This window comes from Mus pahari, chromosome 23, assembly GCF_900095145.1.
Source record: "Mus pahari chromosome 23, PAHARI_EIJ_v1.1, whole genome shotgun sequence".
Classification (NCBI taxonomy): Eukaryota; Metazoa; Chordata; class Mammalia; order Rodentia; family Muridae; genus Mus; species Mus pahari.
The window spans coordinates 2,910,193-2,932,018 of record NC_034612.1 but is presented as its reverse complement, the minus strand read 5'-3'; the positions used below and the strand labels follow the sequence as shown (position 1 = coordinate 2,932,018).

At 51.6% G+C, this 21,826-nt stretch overlaps 2 protein-coding genes across 3 annotated transcripts in view; both read left to right on the top strand.

Moving 5' to 3' along the window:
* Positions 1-1,876: 1,876 nt before the first annotated feature.
* Crybb3 (crystallin beta B3) lies at positions 1,877-6,988 on the top strand. Its single transcript, XM_029533616.1, has 5 exons — positions 1,877-2,048; positions 2,636-2,754; positions 4,021-4,153; positions 5,126-5,268; positions 6,756-6,988. Exons 1-5 carry the CDS (start codon positions 1,974-1,976, stop codon positions 6,919-6,921), a joined length of 636 nt encoding a protein of 211 aa, XP_029389476.1. The 5' UTR covers positions 1,877-1,973; the 3' UTR covers positions 6,922-6,988.
* The window catches only part of Crybb2 (crystallin beta B2), a 21,617-nt gene continuing 1,976 nt past the window's right edge, over positions 2,186-21,826 (top strand). Inside the window, exons 1-6 of one of the 2 annotated variants that reach the window (XM_021186602.2) lie at positions 2,186-2,197; positions 8,025-8,041; positions 13,826-13,887; positions 16,560-16,678; positions 19,311-19,443; positions 20,416-20,558. In XM_021186602.2, the coding sequence (XP_021042261.1) occupies positions 13,834-13,887; positions 16,560-16,678; positions 19,311-19,443; positions 20,416-20,558 (449 nt within the window). In that variant the 5' untranslated portion in view covers positions 2,186-2,197; positions 8,025-8,041; positions 13,826-13,833. Of the gene's footprint in view, positions 2,198-8,024; positions 8,042-12,478; positions 12,539-12,835; positions 12,939-13,807; positions 13,888-16,559; positions 16,679-19,310; positions 19,444-20,415; positions 20,559-21,826 lie in introns of those variants that run through there. The other variant, XM_021186601.1, reaches the window with a different exon arrangement.

Here is a 21,826-nt window from a genome sequence, read left to right as displayed (position 1 = left end):
TCTGTCAGACATTTTGTTCACAGTGACTTAGTGATAACCAGTACATTTGTTTATGGGCCTGGGACGACGGCTAAGTGGTCGTGCAAACACAAGGAGCAGAGTTTAAATCTCCAGCACCCCCACGAAAAGCCAGTGGTGAACTGGGCAGTGATGACACACGCTTTTAATCCCAGCACTTGGGAAGCAGAGGCAGGTGGATTTCTGAGTTCAAGGTCAGCCTGGTCTACAGAGTGAGTTCCAGGACAGCCAGGGCTACACAGTGAAACTTTGTGTCAGTGGTTGGGAATGGAGACAGGAAGATTGCTGGGGCTGGCTGTGGGTCTAGCTCCAGGTTCAGCGAGGGACCCTGTCTCAAGGGAATTCAGCAGAGCAGGGTAAAGCGGGACACCAGCCTCCTCTTCTGGCGTCTGTGTGCACACAGGCTCAGCCACACACACAATACATACTCATACACCGAAACCCAGTCCAATTTGTAGCTCTGACTGCGAGAACTCAGTGATTTGCCTCAGTTGTGGAATCTGTAAAATGGCACCCCAAGGATCCAAAATCGGGCTGTAGGCTGACTTGGGGATCTGAGCCTATAGCAAACAGCTTTATGACCCCCAAGTAATTGACGTGGCCTCTTTTGACCACGGTCTTCATCGTTGTTGAACACAATCATCATCGACATGTGTAGTCTGGCCTGCATCCCACAAAGCCAGCAAAGGCCGCCGGTCCCCAGGAAGTCATCAGAGTTACGCCGGAGGTGACTGGCCTTAGGGGCCTCCCCGGGCTCGCCATTAGGATGAAATGGCCCGGATAGGATCGGGCGGACAGGGTGCTATCTCAGCATCCCATAATTTGCTGGGCCAACAGAACACGCCCATAAATAGACAAGCCTTGGAGGCACGCCAGTCTGGGGACGGCTGGTCCTGGAAGCAGGTTTGTACTGGACTGGGTGAGGCAGGGGAAGTGCACTCTGTGGAGGAAGAAGGTGCAACCTCGGGTCTCTCTGGGCGTGCGTGGGCGTGCATGGGCGTGCACGGCCCACGTCCGGCTCACTCGAGGGTAGGGAGGGTGACCTCCAGGACCCAAGCCTGCCAACTAGGCCCAGCCACAGACGGAGCTGGTGAACTGTATTGTCTGTGGGTCTGAGCATGAGGCTGGGTCCCAGCTGTTTGTGTGGGCTGGGAACTAAGGAGTGGGCAGCTCTGAGAGAGGGAAGGGACCCATCGGGTATACTGGGGCATCCCCACGAAGTGGACCAAGTCCCACGTCCTGATGATGTGGGTTAGATACAGAGCAGAAGCTGTTGGACCTCACACCAGTGTGCCAGGGCACGTCATGAGGGAGGAGAGGGTCGGTCGGGGACAGGTGTGTGCAGGACAGTGTATGTGTGTGCACGCCCATACACCAATGCTGGTGAGCAGAAGTCTGCAGAGCCTGAGTCCTAGGTCTCTGCCCCCTGGGGCTAAGAGAGACTGCCAGGGTCCACGCTGCAAGCCAAGAACACGGTAAGCACACAATAGTCAGCCTCACGGTCTGGGATGGTTTCCAAAGACCTGGCCCATTTGATGGCCGCTTGGTCCGTCTTTTTCTCCTGCCTGCTGTGGCCTGCTGTTCACCCTGGCTGTCCTGGGGTCCAGTCCTGGGCACTGAGGCTGCAGAGAGCCCATAGAGATGTCCAGCCCTGTACAGGGGGCATTTCGGTGTGTGTGGGGACGGGGGAGGGTGTCACCCAGTTTAAGTCCTTTCTTCCCTGTGTTCTCAGTAAACTGGTCTCGCAATTACTGGGCCTCTGGGATTCCCCAGTCCCACTGACTGGCCCAGATGCATGGCCCAAAGCAGGTGTCCAGGAGGTGTTTGTTGACTGACTATAGATCTTGGTCCTCAGTGCTGTTTGGGTGTGGACCCACCAGTCCCTGATCCTGCTTGCCGCAGCTGGTGACCTGGTTGGTTCTCCTCCGGTTTGAGGCAGAAGTGTTCCTGGAGAGATGGCGGAGCAGCACGGAGCACCTGAGCAGGCTGCAGCCGGCAAGAGCCACGGAGGCCTTGGGGGCAGTTACAAGGTACCTGGCTGGGTCTTGATGGGACCTAGAGCCTAGGGCTGGGGGCTACAACTGCCCCAGTGAGTTCCCGGGCACCAGGCTTCAGGGAATGTGGTCTTCAAGCTCCGCCTTTCCTGTGTGACCTCGCTTGAGTTGCTTGGTGTCTCTGGGTGCTGACAGCTTCATCTTTAAAAAACAAAACAAAACAAAAATAAAAAATGGAAGCGATGCCTGCTGTCTTCGGCCCTAGAATCGTCACGTGATAAAGCGGGTGGCCGGAGCATGGCTGGGGATGGGGGGAGTGTGGCATCACTCGCTCTGTCCGTCCCAAGCTATGCTGAGGCTTCGGAGGGAACATCTGACCGTGGATGGCGTGAAGGAACATTCTGAGGAACATTTCTGAGGCTGATGCCCTGGTGATTTTCAGCAGGGCATTATTGCAATTGCTCACTGAGGCCACCAGGGGGCGGTGCAGACTGCGTGTTTCACCTTGGCGAGGCGGGGGGGGGGGGAAGCAGGTCGGGGTGGAGGGGCTTCCTGCTGTTTCGCGGAAGGACTCGGACTTTGGAGCCCTGCAGAGGCTGAGGTTCTCACCTCTGCTCATCCAGGTGACGGTGTACGAGTTGGAGAACTTCCAGGGCAAGCGATGCGAGCTCTCGGCGGAGTGTCCCAACCTCACGGACAGCCTGCTGGAGAAGGTGGGCTCCATCCAAGTGGAGTCTGGACCGTGAGTACCTGGGCAGCTCCCACTGCCCTGGCCTCCTGCAATGTGAGGCCCAACCCAGCCCCAGATTTGCCCCGGGCCCTTGCCTAGCTTTGCCTCAGTTTCCCCATCCATAAAACGACAGGCTTTAGAGTTCTGTGGTGTCTGGCAGGAACAGGAAGGAGGCCAGCTGGTGTCCAGCTCAAAGTTAACACCAGCTGTGCACAGTTATGTAAAAGGGGGCTGAAGAGATGGTTCAACAGTTGTGAACACGTACTGTTCTTGCAGAGGACCTGGGTTCGAGTCTCAGCACCCACGTGGCACTCACAACTGCCTGTTTCTCCAGTTCCAGAGGGTCCCACACCCTCCTTTAATCTAAGCAGACACCAGACACACACAAAGTGCACAGGCATACATGCAAACAAAACACTCACATAGATAGAAGGTTATTAAAAATTAAAAAGAAAATCGTATTAATAGAAACGGGACTTACTGTTAAATAACTGTAGGAATTATGATCCTGCAAAGCTTCACTTGACTTATATCATGAATCCTTGTCCTGCGAAAGCCACGCCCCCTTCCTTTCGCTGGCATAGCGGGGGGGGGGGGGGAACTGAGGCAAGAAAACCTAGATGTCCCGAACCTGCCCTCCCCTCGAGCAGCAGGCTCTGCGCTGTGCCCTGAGCTCTGACCCTCAGACTGAGTCTATGCTATGGGACTTTGCGTTCTCGGGCATGCCTGCCAGCTGTGTCTCCTCATCTGAGGACAGTGCTGTGCCTAGAGGAGAAAGAGAAGGTTTTTTTTTTTTTTTTAAGTTTTATTCATTTTTATTTTATGTATGTGAGTGTTTTGTCTGCATGCATGCCTCTGCACTAAGTGCATGCAGTACCCTTGGTGGCCAGAAGAGAGCACTAGATACCCTAGAACTGGAGCTCAGATGGTCATGAGCTGTCATGTGTGTGTGCTGGGACTTGAACCCTGGTCCTTTGTAACAACAGCCAATGCTCTTAACCACTGAGCTCTAGTCCCCTACCCATCGATCTTTTGTGGGGGACTTTCTAAACCTCCTCCCAAACGTGGTGCACATAGATTCTCAGCATGTCCTTGAGGGGCTCCAGGTGCAGGGCATCAGTACCAATGAGTCCCCAGAGCCTTCCTACAGCAGGCACAGGGGTCTGTACTGGGTCAGGGACAGGGATAGGGAAGGTGTGAGGTTCCTGTTCTTTCCCCTGCATGTGGGTCCCTGCTCAGCCACACCAGAGGCGACCCTGTTTCCCTCCACACTCTCAGGTGGCTGGCGTTCGAGCGCAGGGCCTTTCGTGGGGAGCAGTTTGTTCTGGAGAAGGGGGACTACCCTCGCTGGGATGCCTGGTCCAGCAGCCGACGTAGTGACATTCTCCTGTCCCTCCGTCCTTTGCACATTGTAAGTCAGGGCTATTGCTATCCGTGTGTGTGAGTGTGTGTGTGTGTGTGTGTGTGTGTGTGTGTGTGTGTGCATCCATCTATCCAAGATGTCGTGAATGCACGAGTGTGTGTGCATGGGTCAGTTTTGCCACTGTGACTCTGCTTGGGTGGGCCTCAGATTCTGACCTCAACAATGGTTTAGAGCAAGAAGAATCTGGCTCGGGCTGGTGAGATGGCTCAGTGGGTAAGAGCACCCGACTGCTCTTCCGAAGGTCCAAAGTTCAAATCCCAGCAACCACATGGTGGCTCATAACCATCCGTAACGAGATCTGACACCCTCTTCTGGAGTGTCTGAAGACAGCTACAGTGTACTTACATATAATAAATAAATAAATCTTAAAAAAAAAAAAAAAAAAGAAGAAGAAGAATCTGGCTCTTGAGTGGGTACCAGGGAAGGACACCAGAGTCCTTGTCCTGAACTAGTGGACATGACCCTGGACCCCTTTGGAGTAGCCTGGTTAACCTGAGAAGCCTCATAGTTCTGACTCAGATCAAACTATTCAAAGAAACACAGAAAACCACTTCACGACAGCCCCCACTCTTCCCTGGCACATCCTAAGGGGGACAGTATCCATGCCTCATCTGCTCCATCAACACAGAAGCCGCCCAGCCCCTCCTTCCAGTGTCTGAACAGAGTGTTTTCTCAACAACACGGGGAATGGAAGCCAGGAAGTTGACAACAGAGTCAACCTAGAAGAGGGGTCTAGAGCCTAAGTCTTTGTAGTCCCCTTTGAGCCTCACTTTCCCTTTCTGGTGGTGATAATTGGTTGGAAGAGATCCGTCCAGCCCCCTTCTTCTGTCTCGCTCAGCTCTGGGATGTCCCTTGAGTCCCTCTCTCCTGCTGAGAGTTGGGGTGACTCCATTCTTGCTGTTCTGGGTGTGAGGTCCCCACTCACCCTTGACACCCCTCACCCTTGACCTTCACCCTCAGGACGGCCCAGACCACAAGCTGCACCTGTTTGAGAACCCAGCCTTCAGTGGGCGCAAGATGGAGATCGTAGATGATGATGTGCCCAGCCTGTGGGCCCATGGTTTCCAGGACCGTGTGGCCAGCATCCGTGTCATCAACGGGACGTAAGGAAATCCCCACCCCGCTCTGCTCCAGCTCCATCCTCTGGTGGCCTCTCCTTCAGCACCAGCCTTCGCCACAGCTGGCTGCCAGCTCCACATACACGTGACTCAGTCAGCTTTCTGAACCCATCCTCACTCCAAGCCCGTGTGGTGGAGGGTGTGATAGTCCATGATCCTAGCACCTGGGAGGCTAGGCAGGAGGAGTTTGAAAGAGACCTGGCTCCAGAGTCAGGCTGTTCCTCAAAAGTCTAAGAGCTGCAGTAAGGGCGTGCTGGTGCACACCTTTACACTGACCACTTGGGAGGCAGAGGCAAGTGGATTTCTGCGAGTCCAAGTTCAGCCTGGTCTGCAGAGCAAGTTCCAAGACAGCCAGGGCTGCATGAGAAATCCTGTGTCTCTCTCTGTGTGTCTCTGTCTCTCTGTCTCTGCCTCTCTTTCTCTCTCTCCCCCCTCTTCTCTCTCTCTGTCTCTTTCTGTCTCTGCCTCTCTTTGTGTCTCTGTCTCTGCCTCTCTCTCTCTCCCTCCCCCCCTCTCTCTGTTTCTCTTTCTCTGTCTCTGCCTCTCTTTGTGTCTCTGTCTCTGCCTTTCTCCTCCCTCTCCCTCTCTCTTCTCTCTCTCTGTTTCTCTTTCTCTGTCCCTGCCTCTCTTTCTCTTTCTCTCCCTATTCTCCTTGCCTTCCTCCTCTCTTCCCTCCTTATGCTCTCTTTGCCCCCTCCCCCTGCATCCCAGAATGCTCCAGCACTGCACTCCTGCTCCACTGAGGATTCTGGGCAGCCTAGACTCCTAGACAGCTTTGCTCTATCTCAGTGGAGTGATTAGCCTCCACTGCATGGTCTCCACCCAGATGTCCAACTCCCCAGCCCTAGAGCTAATTCTCGAGGTGATGGAGATCTCAAAGCTCTGCTATTATCAGGGTCTGGAGTGAGCCTAACTGTGATCAGACTTGCTATTCCTGCTAATGAAACCTCGGGGTGACCTTGCCCTTTCCCCCCCCCCCCTTGTGGGTTTGAACCTGGGATCGAGCCGGGAAGGATGACCCTGTGAATGCACTCAGTAGCTTTTTTCCTGAGCATCCGGGACGTCAGGGAGAGAGAGGGGTTCTGTGGTCAGTTGGAGCTGTGCAGCCCTTCTCTCAGATATTTGATGCAAGTGTAATGGGTACGCTGGAGGAAGCTGTCTCCGAGAGTCTCAGGGTTATGTGTGACCCAACTCCCGTATCAAGGAGACAGAAGATCAGGTAAAGACATTCTAGTCAGAAGCAGTGGCAGCTGCAAAGGCTCAGACTTAGCCAGGCAGAGGGATGAAGGGCTGGAGAGTGGAAGGCTACGGAGAGGTGAGGCAAAGGAAACTTTAAGAAAGGTAGATGGTTATCTTCATCTCAGGGGACCTGGGGACCAGAGGCCGGTGAAGAGCAAAGCAAACACAGGCTTTAGAGAGCTTTAAAGGGCTCCGGAGAAACACGCCTCGCCTTACTCTGTTATTCTCGGCAGGTGGGTGGGCTACGAGTTCCCAGGCTACCGCGGGCGCCAGTACGTGTTCGAGCGGGGCGAGTTCCGCCACTGGAATGAGTGGGACGCCAACCAGCCGCAGCTGCAGTCGGTGCGCCGCATCCGCGACCAGAAGTGGCATAAGCGCGGCTGCTTCCTGAGCAGCTGAGGACTCCGGGAGTCAACGGCCTGTGTCCCCTTCCTGAACCTGCTCAATAAAGCCCACCAGCCACGCAGCTCTGTCTGTGTCACTTCCTGTAGGGGGGATGGGTGCGGGGGCCAAGACCTACCTGCAAGGAGGGGAGGAGGGGTGTGTCTAGGTCCCAATCCAGTCCTGTCAGCTGATTTCACATACCCTCTACCCCAAGCTGACTTCTGCCACCACTGCCCGCATCTGAATAGCTGGCTATCTGTTCATCTGCCCATCCATACATGTGATCATCCACCTATCCACTGACCCACCCACCCACTCATCCAGCTAGCCAGCCACCCATTTATTTATTCATCCCTCTACCCACCCACTTACCTATCCATCCATCTAATCACCCATCTGTCTACCCATGCCCGCATCCATTCATTACTTGTCTTTCCATCTATCCTATCTATCTGCCCACCCACTCACCTGTCATCCACTGTTCCTTCTTTCTTCTGTATTTTCTTCATTACATCAGTTATATCCTTGCTACCAACTGTCTTTTCATCCATCCATCCATCCATCCATCCATGTATCTATCCATCCATCCATGTATCCATCCATCCATCCATGTATCCATCCATCCATCCATCCATCCATCCATCCATCCATCCATCCATCCATCCATGTATCCATCTATCCATTTATCAATCCATCCATCCATGCATTCATCCACCCATTTATTCATTTATCATCCATCCATCCATCAATGCATCCTCTATTCATATCTTACCTATCCATCCTCCTACCACCCATCCGTTCATCTGTCCTTCTACCCATCCTTTTTTTCCCCACCCTTCCCTGTGTCATTCATTTTCCTGTATTCTCCTATCAGTCACTTAACCCCATTGCCATTCATTTACGTAGCAAGTGCCATGCCCTGTTGGAGGCAGAGGGAGGAAGCAAGCCACCAGAGTACAAGGCTGCCCTAGCTGAAGCCATTCTTATTTGTAGAGAAACAGTGGTGCAGAGAGGCAACATGCACAGCTTTCAAGGGGAGGACCAGGGCTCCTGGGCTGTTCCAAAGTTCCCTGTCCTCACAAAGGGGCTGCTCCTGCTGTGCCGTACTCCTGAGGCAGCCATGCCTGCACTGGATGTGCAGTGAGCATCCACTGTGCCTCAGGCTGGGGCCTCAGAGCTCTCTGCAGCTGGGCAGCTGGCTCTGGGGATTCTTGATGAGGACCTATCAGTAAACTTCAACAGCCCAGGCTGCTCACCCCTGGGGTAGAACCTTCTCATTGCTTTGGCAAATCCTGGCGCCCAGGCATTTTCCCTCACAGTGTTTGAGCAAATGCTTTCTGCCTAGGGTAGGGAGAGACCAACATACATTCCCTAAATAATAACGTCCTAGCCAAATGCTGTGCCGGCTGAAAACAGAAACCTAAGTCTGCCCAAGCTTTGTCAAAGGCAAACTATTGCAACATTGTTTCACATCAGTCTTTACAATTACAGTTAAAAGTAGGTGGGTGCCTTTCTCTTCACCCTGTCTCTGCTTTATCTGAGCCCTTAGCTATTGCAACATTGTATCATGCTATTCTTTACAATATAGTTAAGGGCATCTTCCCCGATTTATTTGGAAAATTCCTGTGCAGGTGGGTTATAGTTGATTTTTATTTCAAAACACCAAGGGATATTGCAAATAGCACTCACAGGTAACTGTCCCTTTGGATAGATTTAAAAATTCCTCCCAGTTGGATGATCTAAGAGATATTTTGACTGCCTGCTGCTCTGCATCCAAGGTCTACGCTGTGTTTGTCCAAAAAAAGACACCAAGGCCTGCTGTCTTCATGGCCCCTGAAGGTGAGGCCTTCCTTCTGGGCTGGGCCTCGGTCAAGTTAGCTTCAATGCCCTTGTTTCTCTCCCTTGTACCACTGTCCCGGTCAGCAGGAGCTTGGCTACGCATGTGTGCTCAGGGCAGAAACTCTGCCTTCCCACCGTGCTACCATCTGAGGAACACACAGGAGGAGGAAGCCTTTAAAGAGTTCACTTGGAACTGGCGTGAGACATGGATATTTGGTTAGAAGGAGCCACATGGCCTAACATACCCATGAACTGATATTGGGAAGCCCCAATGACAACCTGCTCTCAAATGCACACAATCTGTGTTTTACCTGTGATATCCCCAAGTCCCCAATAAAGAGTCCAACCTGGAGCACTAGACATCTCCTTCTCGTAGAACCTCCTCTCTAAGTCAGACAACACCTATTTTCTAAGGACCTACTATGGGCTGAGTCTATGCATGTCCAGAAGGTGCAGAGGTAGCTAGCAATAGCTTGGCTCACACTGAGCCCATTGTCCACCACAGCAAAGGGCTTTGGAGAGCTTGTGGACCTGTCAGCTGTGAGCCGCACCCAGATTGGGGAGGGGATGTGAGTTTGCTCACAGCGAGTCCTCAGTAGGCTCTGTGAAATGAATGGATGATCAGCTGGGTACAAAGGTTCAGGCTACTGGATCCCAGCACATCTTCCTTTGACAGCCCAAAACAACGAAACATCTACATCTCAGAAAACAGTGTTTAGCCCAAGTGTGACAACAATGAACATCTTCAGGGCTGAGGCCACACTAAGTGCTTTCTGTGACGGCTTCCAGGATGGCTCCTCTGAGGACTGACAACAACTCTCTAACAGCCATGCGCCAGGTATCCAGCCCCACCCTCTTCTGATTTGAAGAAGAAAACGTTGATTGCAGGGAAGGTGGGAGGAGGGCTGTGGAGTTAGCCAAGGCTTCTGAGACATTTTCTACCCAGGATCCCTGTTTGTGTGTGATGGGAAAGGGCGGTTCTACAGGTACATAAAATTGTCAAATGTTTCCCGAGGAATCACAAAATCCCGCGCTCGCAAATTTGGGATTTATTATAAATAAAAGCACGTTTGCATACTAATGGGATGATGTGTTTGTCTGTTTTTACATGGGTGTTCTAGTTTGCTTATCTGTTGCTGGGATAAAACACTCTAACTTAGGGAAGAAAGCATTTATTCCGTCTTGGACTTTCAGCCACAGCCAGTCATTGAGTAAGTCAGGGCAGGAATTCACCCAGGGGTGGGGGTGGGAGTGGGGTGGGGCTGGGGAGGGTGCTTGCTGGATGGCCCTTTGGCTCTCTCTGCTGCCATTCTGATACAGCTCCGGTGGTGCCAGGAGAGGGAACCACCACAGTGGGCTGTGTCCTCTGACATGAGCAATCGAGACAATCTCCCACAGATACGTTAACCTGATGAAGGCAGTTTTTAAGTTCCCTCTTCTCAGGTGACTCCAGAACATTGGTTCTCAACCTTCCTAATACTGAGACCCTTTAATACAGTTCCTCACATTGTAGTAACCCCCTCAACCATAAAATTATCTGGGTTGCTACTTCGTAACTGTGATCTTGCTACTGTTATCAGTCATAATGCAAATAGTTTTGGACACAGAGGCTGCCAAGGGGGGTCTTGGCCCACAGATTGAGAACCACTGCTCTAGATTGTATGAAGTTGACATTAAGATGTCACCAGGATGATGGCAACCCACCAGTAGCCACACAATGAATGAAACAAGACTCCCCCTTCTCTTGCAGTCACCAAACCCAGTAGCTCTTCAGCGAGGATTGGCACTTCATACATTCCTCCCATCACCCTGAATTGCTGCCTGGCTTGGCCTTGGAACCACAGCTGCTGTGAGTTCATGCATTCAATGGCCATGTCATGTCCACAGGACACTTTACAGCTCTTTTCCCCATCCTCAGACTCTCTCATTCTCCTCATCCCTCTTCCCTGATGTTCCTGAGCCTTGAGTGAGGAGGTAGAGCTGTTCCATTTAGGGCGGAGCTCTCCATTGATGTCTGCTCACTGGAGGAAGCTTCCTTGACTCAAGTCAAGAGCTCAGGTCTACGGGTATACCTATAAACATTTAGGCAAGTTGGTTACACCATCTAGCAGAACAATGGTTCCCCTCTATGACCCTCCAGGCCACGTTTACAGTACTGGGCATGAACTTCCTTCTATGGAGCAGATAGTGGGAGAGCAGTTGGTTACCACACAACAATCACACCACTCCTGCACCTGTAGACTCCTGACAGATTGTATCATGGTACACTTACATTGCATTGATTGTACCGTAGTCTACCCAACAGGTAAGATCATTGATCATTTTCCTTGCAGTGGCTTGCATGGTGCTTTTGACACACCAGCAGGGATGGAGCTTCTCCATGAGTTCCAACTTGATTTTTTTTTTTTATTGCAACCAAAGTAAGTATGTTTTAAAACACAGAGTCTTATGTAGCACAGGATGGCCTAGACATGTAGCCGAGGATGACTTTGACTTTCTGATCCTCTTGCCTCTGCCTTCCCATTTCTGGGGTTACAGGTATGCATTCCTGTTGTGCAGTGCTACAGGATCCAACTCAGGGCTTAACACACGATATATAAGTATATTAATGAACTGGGGTTGAAGAGGTATATAGTCAGATGGCTGGATCAATGATGAACATATGAGTGGGTTGTCTTTTTATTTTAATTAGATATTTTCTTTATTTACATTTCAAATGTAATCCCTTTTCCTGTTTTTTTTCCCCTCCGAAAACCCCCTATCCTCTCCCCCTCCCCCTGCTCCCCAACCCACCCACTCCTGTTTCCTGGCCCAGGCATTTCCCTATACTAGGGCATAGAACCTTCACAGGACCAAGGGCCTCTCCTCCCATTGATGACCAACTAGGTCATCCTCTGCTACATATGCAGCTAGAGCCATGAGTCTCCCCCCGCCCCGTGTGTTTTCTTTGATTGGTGGTTTAGTCCCAGGGAGCTATGGGGATACTGGTTAGTTCATATTGTTGTTCCTCCTATAGGGCTGCAAGCTCCTTCAGCTCCTTGGGTCCTTTCTCTAGCTCCTCTGTCTAATGGATGGCTGTGAGCATCCACCTCTGTATTAGTCAGGCACTGGCAGAGCCTCTCAGGAGACAGCTGTATCAGGCTCCTGTCAGCAGGCTCTTGTTGACATCTGCAATAGTGTCTGGGTTTGGTGGTTGTTTATGGGATGGATCCTCAGGTGGGGCAGTTTCTGGATGGTCATTCCTTCAGTCTCTGCTCCGAACTTTGTCTCCGTAATTCCTTTCATGGGTATTTTGTTCCCCCTTCTAAGAAGGAGCGAAGTATCCACACTTTGGTCTTCCTTCTTCTTGAGTTTCATGTGCTATGAGTGGGTTGCCTTAGTCACAGGGTTTCCTTTGATGTAATGAAATACCTTGGCCAAAGCAAGTTGAGGAAGAAAGGGCTTATTTGGCTTACACTTCCACAGCACTTTTCCATCTGGGAGGAAGTCAGGACGGGAGCCTGGAGGCAGGAGCTGAGGCCATGGAGGGGCGCTGCTTACCAGCTTGCGCCCCATGGCTTGCTCAGCCTGCTTTCTTTTAGAACCTAGGACCACCAGCCCAGGGAATGGCCCCGCCCACAATGGGCTGGCCACACCCACAATGGGCTGGGTCCTCCCCCATCAATCACTAATTGGGAAAATGCCTTACGGCTGGATCTCATGGAGGCTTTTTCTCAATTGAAGTTCCCTTCTTTCAAATCACTTTAGCTTCTGTCAAGTTGACATAAAACTAACAAGCACAGTGGATGGGTGGGTGGATGAATGACTGTTGGCCTCTTGCTAAAGTCGGCTTGCTGGACCCGGAGAAGCCCTCTGCCTACTGTGCCCCAGGCCTGGTGACTGCACCCGTGAACCTGGCATGGCCCCGTCCTGGCATGGGGACGGCTGATGCTTGCAAAGTGGGCATCCCCTTGCCCAGCCTCCTGACACACTGGCGCAGCCGAATCTGAAAGCTAATGACATTATTGTGTGGAGACACAATGTCTGTGGGCATTTGCTGACCTGGGCTTTGGTGTCGGCTTAGCCCGCATTCTCACCCTGTTTTCTGCAGGGACACAGCGGTCACCCATCTTGGCACCAGATCCCCTGGGGAAGGTATAAATACCACCTCCCACCAGCCTGGCTTCACGGCACTCTCGGGGGCTGGAGATCTGGTAAGGAGGCTTCTGCTGCTTGCTCTGCCCTTTGCTCTTCTTTCATCCTTGTTGGAAAGCGTGGAGGAGAGACTTCAGCACTTGGCCTCAGTTTTCCCTTCTGTTAAATGGGGAGAGGGGGTCATCAAACCCCCTCTGCTATGGGTTAGGAAGCAATCTAGTAGACTGGCCCAGTGTATAGCCAGTACCTGGACAAGGATACTCATTAATATATTAACCAGATTCTCAGCACTTTTGTTTTTAAAATGCTTCCTTGGGCCAGCCTTGGGGGAAACTTGTGGGCTAACCTTGGCTGTGCGTGTTCCTGAGTGCTGTGATTTCAGGGTCACTAAATCTGCTGCAAATGTCCTAACCATGCCACCCTGGCTGTCCCTTCCTGGGTGCAGAGTGTGCCTTCCAGGGCCCTGTCAGATGCGCACAGTTATATGGAGTCCAGGTTCAGAGAGGGTGAGGTAACTCTATGACTCCCCTGCTGTACAGAGTGGTAAACTGAGGCACAAGGAGAGGATGGGACGTGTGGGCGGCCCTTTAGCTGCTGAATGGCAGAACAAGCACTTGGGCTAGCCCAAGTGAGTCCAGCACCTAAAGGTAGAGAGTTTGGTGAGCAGACAGTGGTCGCGGGGAAGCCTTCTGACATGACTCCATAGGGCTGGAGAGAGACCATGGGAGAGAAGAGGGACTCTTCTGCTAAGAGCTGAACTGGATTCATATGGAAGGCAAGGGCAGAGGCCAGGCGGCTGCTTCCAGAACAACCTGAAACTGGGCCAAAGAGAAGAAGAAGGCTGAGGACTGGACCAGGGTTGGCCCAGACGTCCTCTGGCAGCTTGAAGCCAAGGACCAGCAAGGTCCTCACGCAGCCTTTCTTTCAGGTCACCTCGACACCAGAGAGTCCACCATGGCCTCAGACCACCAGACACAGGCAGGCAAGCCCCAGCCCCTTAACCCCAAGGTGGGTACTCTGCTGGAGGGAGGGGCAGGCAACCTCTGCATGCTCACTTCTCCCTGCGAAGTCAGCTTCCTCCTTCTGGTGCTCTCTCTCCACCCCGTTCCTCAGGAGACTCGGTCTCCTCGAGCTGCATACCTGGGGCCGATTCCCTGTGCCCACCCCCATGCACATGTCCAGCATCTGCTTCTGACTTTAGAGTTGCATTTCTCTGCTTATCTGCTGCCCCACAGGACTCCCCGGGACTCTGGCGGAGACTGGGTGCCAACCCGGAGAAGATTCTAGCCCCACTCCCTGCTGTATGACCCTGGCTGATGGTTTGACCTCTCTGAACACCATCAGCCTTACACAACGAGGGGTTACACATAGAACAGTTGTATGGTCCCAGAAACCAGGCTTAGCCTCCACCTGGAGAGGCATGGGAGAGGCATTGTTGTCCCCCACTCCTGATGCTGCTAAGGCTGTCTGCTTTGATTTCAGACTCCCACACTTCGGAGGGGGCGGAGCTTATCCCAACCTCAGAGGCTGGTCACACCCAGTCTCATCCAGCCCCACCTCCTCATTCCATCCCCATGAGCTTCATTTTCACTAAGTGACAACAGCCAGCAGGTGAACAGTAGCCTCGAGGAGTAAAAGGCATCAGACATTAATTAAGTAGGTTAAGGGGATCCTTAGGGCTGGGCTACCCAGCAAATGGAGTATCAGCTTAGTGCTTAGTGGGGATCCTCCCACCCCCGAGGAGGTGACTGGGATCAAGGGAGGGAGCAACCATGTGAAAGTAGGGGGAGGGAATGTGTGAGGGCTCTGGAGTGGTGGAAACAGCATGTGCAAAGGTCCTGAGGTTGCCAACAAATTGGGTGAGTTTGAAGGAAAATGAGGTGGCTGGCTGCAGAGCAGAGCTCTTCAGCACTGTGATGTCACGCAAACACATGCTGTGACATCACACATGCTCTGTGATGTCATAAATACACTGTGCCATCACATGCATCCAAAGTGATGTCATATGCATTTTATGATGTCACAGATGTACAGTGATGTCACATAGAGACTATGAATCACACACGTAACAAAATCTTTCAAGAGTCACAATGGAAACTGTAAAAAAGGAATGGGTGATTAATTTTTTTATATTCTCTGTTGTTAAACAGTCCACCAACTCTGCCTGTCTTCAAATCTGTGTTTCCCATGAAGAGCCCACATTAGAGACAAGTTCATTTCCAGAGCCAACATCCAGTGGGGCTTCTGCACTGGGTAGTGCAAGGTTAAAGAGTTGATCAATAGGAAAGAATATTGACTCTGTAATAGTAATAATAATGATGATAATAATAATAATTAGCATCAGTATTTCCCACACTGACAGCAGGCTATAGCACTCCTCGGACCCAGGGTGCATGGAGAGCCTGACCCCTTCCCCACTGGCCCCTCCCCAGGATAGTCATATCCCAGGCCAGGTAATGGCCCCTTAGCCCCTGACTTGCATAGTCTACATCTTCTCAATGCTCCTGCAAACAGCTACTTTTCCTGGTTTGCCCAGTAGAGAACTGAAAAGCCCAGTTCCTCCCAGGGCTGCACAGAGCCATGGAGACAGAGCCCGTGCCTTCCGCTGCTGTGCCCAGAGCGGTCAGTGACCATGAAGGCTGACCTGAGCCCATGGAATCTGCCCCTGAGCTCTCCTGGTCACTCCCTTTGCTCCCTTTATCTCTCTAATCCCTGGTCTGGGAACCAGAAATGCTTTCTCCAGCCAGTGCTGATCTTGAGGACTCTGCTGCCACCCCTCACCCCGCCCACTTTTTCAAGGAGTAATGGCTGCAGGCTTCCATCTCCCAGGGACACAGATGAGTGGCTGGGAAGGCTCCCAGTTCTCAGTGCAGGGGTGAACGCGGACTCTGTCCATGTTTAGCTCACGCCTGCAAGGCCTTCAGTGAGTCCCTTCCCTCTGCAGAGTCTCTGCTGGTCCCCTACCAAGGGCTGATGCGAGGGCAGGGTGAAGTGAGGACAAAGATTTCTTTTCAGATCTGTCTCATATGGATCCCGGCAGTCCCGAAGACCTCCACAGGAAGAGACTTGAGGGTTCAGGGATGTGTGTGTTCACAGGAGACACATGGAGGGTTTGTGTGATGTCTGTGGAGGGGGCTGTTGCACCTCCTGGGAACGGAGCGGCATCTGGAATATCCAGAACCTGTGCCACGAGGCTACCTTTTACCCGGATCCTAGGTTTGGTGTTCATGCTCAGCTTGAATACTGTCCACGTGTCTTTGTTCCATCATCAAGTCCAGGCCGTGTACCCAGCCTTGGTCTGTACCAGGTGCCCTAGTCAATGTACTTAGGGGAAGCTGCAGTCTTGCTTAGGGGTAGAGTGTGCTGCTGAACAAGTTGTGGGGGCTTTGATTTCATCTCCAGCACGGATATAAATGAAAGGGCACCACAATGTCTGTCATGACTGAGCAAATGCTGTCCATCCTGCCTGCCATCCTGACAGCTTCCCAGTCCCTGGTTGGCTCTGCCAACCCATTGTACCGACAGGTAAACTGAGGCTCAGAGAGCAGCTCCAGCAGGCTTGAGGTCTCAGGTCCTCACTCATGCTTTATGCCTGTTCTGACTCATTGAGGCAGAGGCTTACAGTCCTGAGGGTCTCTGCGCCTGCTCACCTCCTGTTCAACTCTCCCCGCTCTCCCCAGATCATCATCTTCGAACAGGAGAACTTCCAGGGCCATTCCCATGAGCTCAGCGGGCCCTGCCCCAACCTGAAGGAGACTGGTATGGAGAAGGCGGGCTCTGTCCTGGTGCAGGCCGGACCGTGAGTATCTGGGTGGTCCCACCTAGCCTGGGGGCTTCCAGAGCCTGGCAATCAGGGTATTGAATGGGGCATCTGACCTTCCTGTGCTCCTAGGTTGTGTGGTGGGGGGTGGGTGGGTAAGATTTGGGTTCTGGCAGAGAGCTGGGTTCAAATCCCAGTTAGGAAACTTCCAGGCTGTGTGATGTCTGGCCGTAGACTTCCCTCTTTGATACTCGTCTCTTTTGTAGTCCACAACTAGGCTATCACACTTTAGGCCCCCACTCTGCTCAAGAGAGAAGGGATATAATTATGGGCGGACCTCTTCTTCACCACACAGTGCGGTGCATGAGAGCCATAGAGACTCTCATCTCCCTCAGCACTTCTCGGTTTGGGGGTGCCAGTGACCCCAGCAAGTCAGTAAGCCAGTATGTCCTATGGTTCAGGAATCCTGCACCTGGAAGGTTTTAGGAGAATTTGCCGAGGGTGATCCACTCGTGTCTGAGCATCTGCAGTTTTTAGCATGGGCAGGGAACCAGGCTGCGCCCCAGGAGAACTCCAGTCTTCAGCCTTTGAGCAGAACCTCTGGTCTCATCTCCCATTTGACGGGAGAGTTTTCCCAAACACATTTTTAGTTTTGAAAATAAGTTTCTGTGTGTTTGATCAGGTGTGTGTGTGTGTGTGTGTTGTGGTGTTACTGGGGATGGACACTCTGGCCTTGTCTTTGCAAAGCAAACCCCCACCAATGAGCTATATCCCTTGCTCTTCAAAACTGTTTTATAAACTATCTTACATACATTAATACTCTTTCTCAGAATATGTCTTTTTTAAGCTAACTTCTTTTTTTTAAGATTTATTTTTTATTTTATATGAGTACACTGTAGCTGTCTTCAGGCACACCAGAAGGGGGCGTCGGATCCCATTACAGATGGCTGTGAGCCACCATGTGGTTGCTGGGAATTGAACTCAGGACCTCTGGAAGAGCAGCCATCTCTCCACTAGACGTGGGCTGTGGGGTTCTTGTTCTGCTGAGTCATCTCTCCAGCCTTTAAATGAACTTTGTAAATTTTCATTTTTGTCTACTTTTTGTGGGGGGATCCCATTACTTAGACCAGGTGGGGTTTGAACTCAGGACTATCTCAGTACAGGGACTCCAGGAAAAAAATTAATTCTTGCTCATTGTTTAAAGTAAATGTGCAATATTAAGAAGGAATGACTTAGCAAAGATTCGTCCACCTACCCCCGATTTTAACTGTGGCTTACCCGTGAGAAGTATTCATTGTTAAGATTTTGTAAATCTGGATTTCTTTCTGGGTATTTGTGGGTTTTTGGTTGTTGTTGTTGTTTTTTGTTTGTTTTTTAGATCCTATTTGGGTATATTGTGCAGTGTTGTGAAATGTCAGGAGAAAGCATGACTTTACCCGTTGTCACAAGTCATGCTTCCCACAGTCATCTTTCAGAACAGCCTGAGGTCCTTACACATCAAACCCATAGAAGGACACTTTCGATGTAGCTCTCAGACCCCACCTCAGTCTCCTGGGCTCAGAGCTCATGATACCACCGCAAGCCAGATCTCCTGGTCATATTTATATCCAGCTGAGTTTGTGAACCTGTACCATCCGTCATCACGTATGGTGTCTTTGTATGTGTTCCCTAATTTATCTGTCCGGTCCTGTCTGGTGGAGGTCCAAGCTCTCAGCTGTTGAGTGTTGTAAACATTTGCTTGTTCAGCCCTGCTTGAACCAGAGAAACTTGGCATTTGAGGTTGCCGCTTCCTCCCTTCCTATTTCTCCTTCCTCTGTGGGTCACGTCCTCCCAAGGGTTACCGTCAATCCTGTCCAGTCCACAGGTGCCGGGATTCAAATAATCAGCAGTGGAAAACATCTGGAGAGAAATCACATCTGTTCTAAGCAAGCACACACTCATTTTCTTGAGTTTTTTTCCCTGAGAAGTGGGACACTGATACTTTGCACACTGCCTCAAAGTCACCTGCTGTTCCAAGTCAGTTGCAGGTGATTTAGAATGCACAGGAGGTTCTTGCCGTTGCTTGCTTGAGTTGCGACTCGAGCCTCTTTAGATTCCAGCCTTGTTTCTTATCAGTATTGATCATCTCTCTACCATGAATCTAGATGCTTAGAGTCTCGTGGAAAGCCAAGTAGAGAGTCAATAGGAAAATCGATTCTGGAGCCTGCTGTGGATGAAGCTGTGACTTGGGCGACCTCATGGTCCAGAGCTGTGCTCAATGGCCAGTCGATGGCACTCACCTCTCTAAACTCCGTGCCTGGCTGAGGTCACCCTGTTGGCTTGTAGTCTCCAGGCTCAGGCATGCACACTTGTGGACACCGGCCAGCGTCACTAGACGGGGCTGTGGGGTTCTTGTTCTGCGTTCAGAACAAGCTGGCTACTACTTTCCCAGAATCCTCTTGGTCTTAGAGCATGGGGTGTGTGTGCACAGTCATCCATAACCAAGCTGCTCTTCAGATGTGAGGATTAATTCTCCTGAGGGCTGCAGGTGATGAGGGCAGCAGGGCCTGGTGATCTTGCATGTACGATCTCTGTGCTTGGGTTTAGGTGGGGCCGGTGCAGCTGTGTTGAGTAACCACGGCCCTGCTGCAGGATGCCTGCAGAGGAACTGACTGGCCCTTGTGTTTTGCAGCTGGGTGGGCTACGAGCAGGCTAATTGCAAGGGTGAGCAGTTTGTGTTTGAAAAGGGCGAGTACCCACGCTGGGACTCCTGGACCAGCAGCCGGAGGACAGACTCCCTCAGTTCTCTGAGGCCCATCAAAGTGGTAAGCGCCTTAGCATCTTCATGCCTTCTCTTGTACCAGGGAGCCAGAACAGCAGGGCCCAGAAGACTTACAACACACATTACTCAGTTATGCTTGACCAAGGACCATATTTGTGGCCTTTGGCCTCCTTGGGCCTCTGTTTGCTCATCTGCAAAATGGACTTTAGTTCTTGCTGGCAGGGATGCCATTCCTGGGGCAACTGTGCTGTCCTGTGTGGGCCATGTTCCTTAGGGCCAGGCTCAGTCAGCAATCATGAGTATGAAGGAGATTCTGGGGCTAGGGGGGAAGGGAAGGGAAGACTCAGGCAATGTGAGCTTCTGGTCTACCTCTGATTCTTACTAGCATGTGGATTGTCGGGTAGGGAAAGGACTCAGCAAATGCTCCGTTTTGTGCCTAAACCTTCCAAAGCCAGACTTGCACCTCCCTGAGCTTGGTAGAACACTGGACCTTCCCCGGACATGGGCTCTTGTGCTGATTCTATTCCTCTCAGCTGTGCAATTTTGGGCGAGTGACTTGACCTTTCTGAGCCTCAGTTCTGTCCTGTGTCACATGGGATACAAACTGCTGAAAGGATAGAATAATAAATCGAGAAAAACGTCACTGGGGCAGTAGGTCACTGGGGCAGTTGGTCACTGGGTCAGAAGGTTTGGAGATGCTGGGAGACCCTGTGCCTGCTGGTGCCATGGAAGCCTGCATGCATGCTTGCATGTGTTCAGGCAGTGCTGAGCCATGGCTGCTGTTTATGAAGTAGGAAGTGGAGGGCGAGGGAGGGAACCTGGAGTCTCAGAATCAAAAGGTTCCTGAACACAGGACCTGAGCTTGTCTGTCCCATGTCAGCTGCTCCTTAGGCATCCAGTCACCAGGGAGGACCCTAGCCCCACCTGGAGGTGGACATATTGGCAGAGACGGGTAGAGAATGGGACAGGATGGGAGGGGCGTCCCAGGCTTCACCCACCCCTACTCTGTCCACAGGACAGCCAAGAGCACAAGATCATCTTATATGAGAACCCCAACTTTACTGGAAAGAAGATGGAGATTGTAGACGACGATGTGCCCAGCTTCCACGCCCACGGGTACCAGGAAAAGGTGTCTTCCGTGCGTGTGCAGAGTGGCACGTGAGTGTGACCCCAGCCCTGAGCCTTGGTTAGAGACCTGAAGTCCTGTTCTGCCCCTGAGCTCACTGGGGCGGGGGGCTCGCTTTGTCTTCCACCCACCCTCAGACCCTCTGGTGGGTATCATTAGAGTGTAGACTGTGGGAAGTTCTGTCCTGGGATGTGTCCCCCATCCTGTCCCTCAGTGTCACCTTGGCAGGCAGAGGTGTCAGGTACCACAAACAGAACGGTCTTAGCTCATGGGGAGGAGGCAGAACTTCTGCCCCTGTAGATCCCTGAGCAGGTTAACAGACTCAAGGAGGAATTCCCCTTTGACGTGTGATCTTGGCTTCCAACGTGTGGGAATTCTCACTGTGAACCAGAGTGCACATGAAGACCTAGGTGGATCCTCAGGCAATGTGTGCTGGGGTGGTGCATAGAGTTGGTGTACCCACAGACCCGTTGCTGAGCTTTAACCAAGCAGGGGAGGAACATTCTGGAAACACACAAATGCATGCACATAGACAGACACATACACAGACACACACATGCACACACATGTAAACAGACACACATGCACACACACATGCACTCACATGCAAACAGAACTATACAAACATGTACACACATGTGCACATGCACACAGAGGTACACAAACATCTACACATAGCTGCACACATGTGCATATGCATACAGAGGTACACAAACATCTACACACAGGTGCACATACCTGTGCACATGCACATACAGGTACACGAACATATACACACATAGGTGCACACATGTGCATATGCACACAGAGGTACACAAACAGCTATACATAGATGCACATACATGTATACATGCATACAGAGGTACACAGACATGTACACACATAGGTGCACACACATACACACATGCCTACTAAACACAGACATTCTTTTCTATTGGTAGAAGCACAGCGCAATGACTGTCTCCATTAGCAGTGTGGTGGCAGTGTGGTAAGGGTAAGGACTCACTTGAAGGGCTTTGCAGTTAAGAGTGCTTGCTGAATAAGCAGGATTACTTGAGTTAGAATTCCCACACCCATGTAAAAGTCCAGGTGTGTTTGCACACACACCTGTTAAGCCAGGTATAGCTGCACATGTATACACCTGTCAGGCCAGGTATAGCTGCACATGCACACACCTGTCAGGCCAGGTATAGCTGCACATGTATACACCTGTCAGGCCAGGTGTGGCTGCACATGCACACACCTGTCAGGCCAGGTGTGGCTGCACTTGCACACACCTGTCAGGCCAGGTGTGGCTGCA